This window comes from Trachurus japonicus, chromosome 11, assembly GCF_045865225.1.
Source record: "Trachurus japonicus isolate A0001 chromosome 11, Traja_1.0".
Classification (NCBI taxonomy): domain Eukaryota; kingdom Metazoa; phylum Chordata; class Actinopteri; order Carangiformes; family Carangidae; genus Trachurus; species Trachurus japonicus.
In genome coordinates, this window is record NC_140917.1 from 9,253,434 (window position 1) to 9,262,151 (window position 8,718).

The 8,718-nt window shown below is 40.6% G+C and overlaps 1 protein-coding gene across 2 annotated transcripts; it reads right to left on the reverse strand.

Annotated features, from left to right (window-relative positions):
* Nucleotides 1-245: 245 nt before the first annotated feature.
* On the reverse strand, nt 246-5,892 carry LOC146978192 (secretagogin-like). 2 transcript variants are annotated; one of them, XM_085790332.1, is made up of 11 exons: nt 5,823-5,892; nt 5,198-5,268; nt 4,676-4,753; nt 4,371-4,460; nt 1,950-2,006; nt 1,704-1,781; nt 1,566-1,621; nt 1,234-1,279; nt 1,029-1,088; nt 827-895; nt 246-650 (listed from the first exon to the last, which is right to left on the reverse strand). In XM_085790332.1, the coding sequence occupies exons 1-11, from the start codon at nt 5,890-5,892 to the stop codon at nt 525-527; spliced, it is 801 nt and encodes a 266-aa protein (XP_085646458.1). In that variant the 3' UTR covers nt 246-524. The 2 variants fall into 2 exon arrangements, with proteins under 2 accessions (XP_085646458.1, XP_085646457.1); XM_085790331.1 differs by having other exon boundaries at nt 4,676-4,759.
* Nucleotides 5,893-8,718: the final 2,826 nt, after the last annotated feature.

Consider the following 8,718-nt stretch of genomic DNA (forward strand, 5'->3'; position numbering starts at 1 on the left):
ATCAGCTACTGGCCTAAGACAAGTAAAAAGTATTTACACCTGTGTCTGGTCTTATAGAGAAACAAGCATAAACACAACAAAAACATTAAATCCACTCTTTGAATTGGCACAGAGAAGAAAAACAGAGCTGATGAAGATTTAACACATTTTACTGACCATCATTCATTTTAGTGATTTTACAATAATGTCATGCAAACACAGTGTCACCACATTACAAAGAAGCAGCGTGCCATGCAGTCAAAAGACCATCATCATAAGATACCAGCTAGATAGCATTTTACATCTCAAGTCTATGATTAAACCACAGTGGCATAGATTCATATGTAACACACTTTATCTGCACTTTAATAGAGAAAAATATTGAAAATTGTGGGAATGTAATGACTAACATCGAAGTAAGAACCAGTCAGGGAGGAAACAGAAGAAAGGAGGGAGTAAAAAGTAAGGGAGTAAAGAAGGACAGAAGAGAGGGAAATAAGGAGTAGAGGTGAAGGAAAGACATGAATGAGTGGATGTTGGGTTCGTTAGCTGAGTTTGAGGCCGAGACAGAGAGCCAGCTCGTTCTTCTGGATCTTTCCATCTCCGTTGATGTCGCAGTGACCCATCAGAGCTTTCCTGAACTTGTCCAGGTCTGTCCCACTGATGCTGGGCTGCAGGAGGGTTTAAAGATAAGTGGTCAATACCTGCTCTTAAAGAAAGTTATATTCCAGCTGTTGCCCAAGCCTCATTTCAAACAAAGAACCAGTGCCATTAAAACTAAGGTTGCTGTTGATGTAATGCATGAAGACCTTTAATGTGAAAATTGATAAAGGAGGAAGTGTTTCACCTTCACCAGCTCCATCATGTCTTTGACAAATCCATCCACCTCCGGACCCTCCAATTCACCTGTCTGACTCTACACACACACACACACACACACACAACAGTAAGGACTTTATCCATAACATGATCAGAAAACAAGAACAAAACGTATTGAATTCAGTAAACTGGAGGAACACCTCATTAAAAGCAGCTGAATTCACACTTACAACATCATAGTGAGCAAATATCTTCTCAAAGTCTCTCTTCCTATCCTCCTGGCTGCAGGCCTGACACCGAACACATCAGAAAATTAAAACAACACATGTTCAGAGGAGCACAAAGTATTAATATGTTAATGAGAACATTTAAAGTGATGTTTAATGACTGGGGGCAGATCTGTGCTTGTTATTGTGAAATATTTCTATTTCTTACATCCATCTTAAACTTCAGCAAGAAGTTTTCTTTCAGGGCCAAAATTCTGATGACAACAAGAAACACATAGAATTTATATTTAAATAAGACATTTAATATTTTACATTTCAAAGTAAAAGCATGAAATGACAGCAGGTTATAGACACTTATTCAGGGTTATTTTGTTTTTTTTTCTTTTTCTTTTTAGCAATATTTAGCGAGGTTCATTGATCAGCTTCAGTGTGTACAACAGGTTCCAGGAGGTTTTGTATTTTTGTTTTATGATGAAAAATCTCATAAATTAACCTGAGTTTGTAATGTCAAATTTTACAAGATAAAGTTTTAGTCAGTACCTGGCCAGGTCGTTTAGATCCAGTCTGCCATCTTTGTTTTTGTCAAACATCTTCATCTACAGAGGGAGAATTTGTCAGAATGTATTTATCATTCGGTGATGGACCAATCAGATGATCAACCACCATTTTGCTTGTTACCATGGTGTCAGTGTAGTCATCCAGTTTCTCAAGAGGGACTGACTTCCTGTGTTGGAGGAACAGGTCCTGAAGGAAGCCCTGAAGGACCAAACAAGACACAGGGATAACAAGATTTACCACGTCAATTATCATCAAAAGTTAATTGCTTAGAGGCAAAAAGACAGAAATTCAACGTAGAAGGACCTGAATTGACACAACACAGATAAAAAACTGACATAGTTTGGTGTAAGTTTTAATTTTAGTTACCTTGAGCTCGACAGCTGAGATGTATCCGCTGCTGTCTGTGTCGTAGTTTCTCCAGATCTGCAAACGATACAACAAAATCACTGAAAATACATCAAACATCTCAAAACTGAAGTCGAACCTGTTTCGTCCATTACAATGTTTGTCCTGAGGGAGGCGCTAAAAGAAAAGTCCTTCAGTATCCAACTGTCAGAATCTGTACAGACTGACAGATCTGAGGACCAAGAGTATTTAACAGCTTGGTCAGTACTGAAGAGCAAACTGTTGGAGACATCGTCCAGACCAGACAAGAATAAAGCCTCATTTCTGCTGAAGGAACTTTCCCAAAGAACTAGGAAGCTTTTGAAGAACTATGTGCATTTCTACCACAAGAACCAGAGTCTGAACTAGAAAAAGCATTTCCAAGAATGGAAATGGTGTGACTGCTGATAGCAACTGAACGCTGTTGCAGAATTAGCAAATAGTGCAAGCTGTGATCACCATACAAATGTTTGACCAAGGTCAGAATCGAACCCACATCCTCATGGTCATTAGACTTCCACTCTGCCTCTAGGCCACAGTGCACACACATCAAGAAAGCTTGAGAGTCAAGCTTGAATGACTTAGAATGAAAATGTCTGTGAATTTCAGGCTGAGCACTAACCATATGGCCACAGAGAACCTGAGTTACAATGAGCTTTATACTATGAGGAATCAAAGACTGTCCAATGACAGCTGAATAATTGGAATCAAAAGTCAAGCAATGATGTGAAAAGACTGAGGCAAGAATCGAACCCATGACCATATGATCACTAAACCTTTACTCTGCCACTCGGCTACAGAGAGCACACTGCTTTCAAAACTGTTGTCATTCATTGTAATGTGATGATGTGCTGCAAACTGGTATGAGTAATCAAGGAGATAACAAACACCTGTAACCAATTGAAGGCGGGGGAGGAGAGCAGAATTCAACATAACATAACAAGAGTTCTTCCCTTGGAATCGAACCGGTGACCTTAGGGTTGGCAAGCATCCACCCTAACCCCTACACTACAGTGGAGTTGTGAATAAGAGAGGTTGAGACTTTGATGAATGTGAGATTTTTTGTGAAAAAGTTAAATATTTTAAAAAGTATAAATAGTTAAAAAGAGAAAAGTAATGCCGATAAAGTTCAAAAAAAGCTGCACGTTTTGATATATGAATTGTTGAAATAGCACAAAGTATGAAGGACTAGAAGAAGACCGTAAAAAGGCGGAAGAAAATGGCCAAACAGAAGAACAATAGTGTGACTGCTTCAGCAGTCACACTAATTAAGGTCTTGTGTAATTGACCTTCCACTAAATAAGTCGTAGTACTCTCTCTAGGTTCAGGAACTTTAGGGTTGTGTGGTCTGCAGTACCGGACATTTTCGATGGCTCCAGTACTTGCTACATTGTTTTTCACCTCAATATGGAGTGTTTTTCCATTGCGGTTCAAGATGGAGTCAGCAACCTACAATGGAAAGGTCTATGTCGACATGTCAACAATGTGGAACGAGCTCAACATTATCCACCCCACCAAACATGTCCAGGAGAAGTTTCAAAAACTAAAGCGAGTTCAAAAAAAAAGTCAAGAACCACAACATGGTCATTGTCATTGACCGCATTCAAAGCATCGCCATCTTTCCTTGCGTCATGACTCGGCGTGGGTAAACAACATTTGACTGACTGTTGCAGTAGCCTACTCGAAAAAAAACACGGCTGATGGCTCGTAATGAGCAAAGCTCCACAGGGCAGCTTTAAACTGATTTGAATTACGTTAGCCGTCGTTAGCTGCAACTGCTAACGGTAACGGTAACATCAATGTTGATATGACACCCTTGCTAATGTAATGTAAGATAGGAAAGCAGTAAAACTGTGGATAGTCAATGCACACCCGAGATACTATTCACGTTATTCAAGCCTGGAAGAAGCTTGTATTTTTAGCCGATATCAGATGTTGTGGTGAACACCGGAACGTTAAATAGCTCAATGGTTGTTGTGTGATGGCGTTGAGACTTCCCACCCGTAATGATGACGTTTAGCAAAAATGGTGATGCTATGAATATGGCTGATTGGCCTGATTTGGATACTCCTCCCTGGACTTTTGGACTGCGGTCATGGAAATGCAGTCAGCAATGGGCCTTGGTAAACTTTTGGTTCCTGAAGAAAAATACTTGGAACTAAAAAGATCCCAAAACTAAATGGTCTAGGTACTTTTTGGTTGAAATGCACCATAAGATTTTGTCCCCATCTGATAAAGTCTTTACTTAAATCACATTAGCATAAGTGTTTTAACCCCACATGCTAAACTATCATTAATTCTGTCTTTGTATTACTTATGAATGGATATAGTATGGCGAAAATAAATGATTCTCCCTTTTTTCTGGGAACCTCCCTGATGTTGAGAACCCGTTCTGGACCTCACCCTCATGAACTCCACGCTGTTGTTCAGTGGCGTCTCTCTGCGAAACAGAAGCAGGAAGTTTTCTTCCTCCGGCAGCATCATGGCGGCCAACTGGAGGAAGAGGAGTTGTGTTGGTTCTGCTTTCTTTATGTGATACAATTGACAATTTGCAATCACCTACGTATTGTTACAACTGTTGATCTACACCGACACCTGAACCATTGCCTATTTCAACCTCACTTCCTGTTTCTGACCTGCTGGTTTAAATCCTATTGCTGACATGATCTTGACGTGTCGTCCTCTGTTAAAGCAGTAGGTGCTCGTACCTCTTGGATCTGCAGACGTTTGTCGGCCGCAGCGTCGAATCTCTCTCTGAGTCGTCTGATTGTGTCCTCAGTTATCTCCTCTCTCTGGAAAACCAACATGGACACAATGCACAGGTCATCTTCTGCCTTTAGGGGTAAATTGATCAAGATAAGTGCACTGGTGAACACAAGACATCTTGGAGGAGCTGCAGATGTTTACTCAGCCAATTCCTCTATTAATGAAAAATCCAGATATTCAGTACTAAACTGTCATGACCAAGATCTAACACTGACAAATGCTCTGGTTTCAGAACCAATAGGAATATTTGGGATTTAATGGAAGTGGTAAAGTACAATTTAGATATTTAATGTGCAACAGTTATTTGTTGTACCTTCAAGAAAACAATCAATTCAGTCCCTTCCATATTTAACTGTAATTTTCTGTCACAATTGAACGTTTCTGGCTCTAGCGCCCCCCTGTGGCTCCTTCACTTTATCAACAGGTAGATTGAAAGAGATTTGAATTGTATTTTCTCTCTTTACCTCCATCCCTCGTTTTTCCAACATGCGCTGAAAGAAGGCGTCCAGCTGTTTTCCATCGATGTAACCATTGTCTAAAAAACACACACAAACAAACAGATGTCACAGCAACAACCTCAGTTAACTGTTCATGTTTGTATTAAATAAATTATGACATAAAATTATAAAGGAAACAGAATCAAGATGGTTAAGCATCAAACGATCCAATATATTTAACGTAAATATAATATTCTGATATTTACTTATTTATATTAGCTATTATTATTAGTTTGCATCTAATGTATCTAATTTGTAATGAAACTAAATTAACAGAATTACTGAAACAATAATTAACAGTATTACCAATTTAAACTGCTTTATTGTGTTAATAAATGCTCTGGTTTGGAAAAACATTACGAAAGACTTTACTATTACTATGAGAATCTTAATTCTCAAGATTCATTTAATGTCACACGATGTCATAAAATCATTGAGCTGAACCTTTGTTTAACTCAAATAACAGCAGCAATAACAGAACATGTTAATTCTCTCAATAATGAACAGAGTTGTTATAGGCTATAATAAGTTCAAGGTAAATGTTAAGACAGAGTCGGTGTCACATTGACGTCAGACAATGAATCGTTCTCACCGTCAACGTCGAAATGTTGCCAGATCTGGAGAAAACCTGCAGCGTCCAGACCGTCCAGAGAGACGTCCATGGTGCCGGAGACCAGAGAGGAGGACGAGCTGAAAAACAACAAGAGGAAGAAGAGGAGGAGGAGACTCTTCTAGAGATGGAGAGAGAGAGAATATTATCCTGATTTCATCTCTGGGGTGAGAGAAATGAAAGAGGAGAGTTTCAACAACTTGTTTTTGAAGGGAGGAGAGACAGAGAGAGAGGGAGAGAGGATGAGAGTGGGAGGCAGTAGAGGAGGGGGGAGAGAGGGAGAGAGAATGAGGGGAGGGTAAGAGAGAGAGGGGTTGAGAGAATAAGGGGGTGGGGTGAGAGAGGGGGAGGATCAGAGAAGAGAACACGGTGTGAGAGCGAAGGAGAGGGGTGAGGAGAGTGGGAGAAGGTTGAGAGAGAGGGGGAAGGAGTGAGAGGGTGAAAGAAAAAGGGAGGGGAAAGAGGGGGGAGAAAAAGGAGAGGGGGCAAGAGAGGAGGGGAGAGAGAGAGACAGAGAGAGATGGAGTCGTAGCAGTAAATCAGTTTTTATTGATATAAACAAACGATACAGAAACGAGCGACGTCTCACAAACATAAACAATAAAAACTTTTTAAAATAAAAATATTTTTCCCAGTAAAATAAAAAAATAAAAAAACCGTCACCGTGAAAGTGAAGTGAAGATCAATAATAAATCAATAATCAATAATCATACAGTATAAACCCCAGAGTTTGTGTGTTTGACTCTGATCTCTCTAGTGTTAGTTCATATTTACACTGACACATAAAAACATCTGTAAGTGCAGCAGTTCATGACTCACGATCAATCGGTGTGATCGGTGATCGTGAGGATACAGCAGCAGCAGCAGAGGTGATAGCAGAGCAACATCTGGAATCAATATGTCAAATGGGGGAAAATGATCTGATTGGTTGATTGGCGACACCTCGGCTGCTCTTTCTTCTCCGCCCACTCAGGAAGGAGGAGGAGCAACAACGGAGCCTTTCAAAATAAAATACACCCTCAATTTTCATTCATTGGACCTTTTTTTTTTTTCTTTTTTAGCAAAATATGAGTTTTCCGGTCACATCTGGACACAAACACTGGATCTTCTTCAACATCTGTAACTTTTCTTGGCTCTTGATCCGAATCTTTCTCATTTTCATTCATGTCTGTCAGTTTTTTTGTTGTTGTTTTTTTTAGAAATGCTGCCCTTGAAGTCGGAATAAAAATGACTCTGTTTGACATTGATGTTTATTCCCAGGTGGAAGCTGGAATATTTTCTAAACATGGACAGGAGGAATGAAAAAAAAAGACCAACAACCCTGATTTGCAGCAGATTTATAATGTTGAAGATAAAAAAAACTGAGTGTAAATTCCTATGAAAGCTGAATGCGACATCTCACATCATCAGCTCTGTTAGGTTAGCATCGTTAGCACTGTTAGCATCGCTGACGTCCTGTTAAAAATAAAAGTGAGAAAAACAAGCAGACTCATTTGTTTCAGTCTGATTCAGTCTCGCTGGTGATAAAATATGTAATAAAAAAAAAAAAAGACTTGAGGGTTTTGAACTCTTTGGTTTTTTTTTTTGTGTCCTCCTCTGACAGGTAAAAAAAAACAAAAAACGTCTGTGTCGGGTCGTTATCTCCAGACGAGCTGATGGTTAGTTCACTTGCTGCGTTGTGAAGTAAACACAGTAAAAACCAAAGACCAACCAAACAGCCAGACTCGTCCTCCTCAGTGCTTTGGACTAATTGAGCTCTTTTTATATCCGGAGCTTCTGCTCGGCTCTTTATGGTCTGTTGACGAGAGACGGTGATAAGACTGCGGCCGATAATCTGGACTGATCCAAGGTCAGGAAACTCCCCTGATAACGGCGTTCAGCCTCGTTCCGTTCAGTAAAGGTTTATGGCGTCCCTCATGTTTACACGAGTCAGTTACTGTCCACTGTGTGATTGTCCCCATGGTGAAGGAAGGAGCTTTTAAAACGACCTTCAGACTGATGGAGGGTCGTCCCCGGACTCGTCCTCTGATTTGTTCTCTGACGGAGTTTGAGCCTCCTCTTCGGCTGGACTGAGATCTGTGTCGGCCACAGATGGAGGCCGCACTGAAGAGGACAGACAGAAAGAAAGAAAGAAAGAAAGAAAGAAAATGATAAATTTAGGTATTATAGGACTTCCGGGTCACTGAGCTGGATGGCTGCTTGAGTGGATAGCTCGCTCGCTTGAAACTTATATTTAACTACTTAACGGTGTTACTCATCTCTGTCTAAATGCCGTTTGGAACGCCTAGTACTAAGAGAGATAACGACGAGATGTACCCCGCTACACCTTCTCCAACATCATTCCAGGATGATAAAAAATACAAACTGTCTGAGGAGGACAATGCCGGCAGCGCGACGCATGAGTCCGACACAGCTGTTGCTGAAACGCCAAACTTCACCCGACTCATTCATCCACTGAATGCTGCCCCTGGTAAGCAAAACGCTGAAGAAAGCGCAACAATATTGCAGCACTTGATTGGTCTAGGGAGTGGGATCACTGATTTAAAAGAAACTATAAATTCAGTTCGCTCCGATGTGAGAATCACGCAGCTGACTGTCACTCAGATCCAATCAGACATTAACAGCCTCAAAACCACTGTGTTTCGGATGGAAAATGACTTTATTACTCTCTCTGGCTCTCTTAAGTTGTTATCAGACAGAACTGACATTATCCAGACAGAAGTGCGCACTCAGCGCGAACAGAGCAACTTAAATGAAAAAAAAATAAAAACTCTGGAGGGTCAACTAGCGGCACAGGAGGATTACAACCGCAGATCCAACCTGAGGCTTGCCTTCCTACCTGAGGGAGAGGAGGGAGATGACTGTCCTGGATTCATTC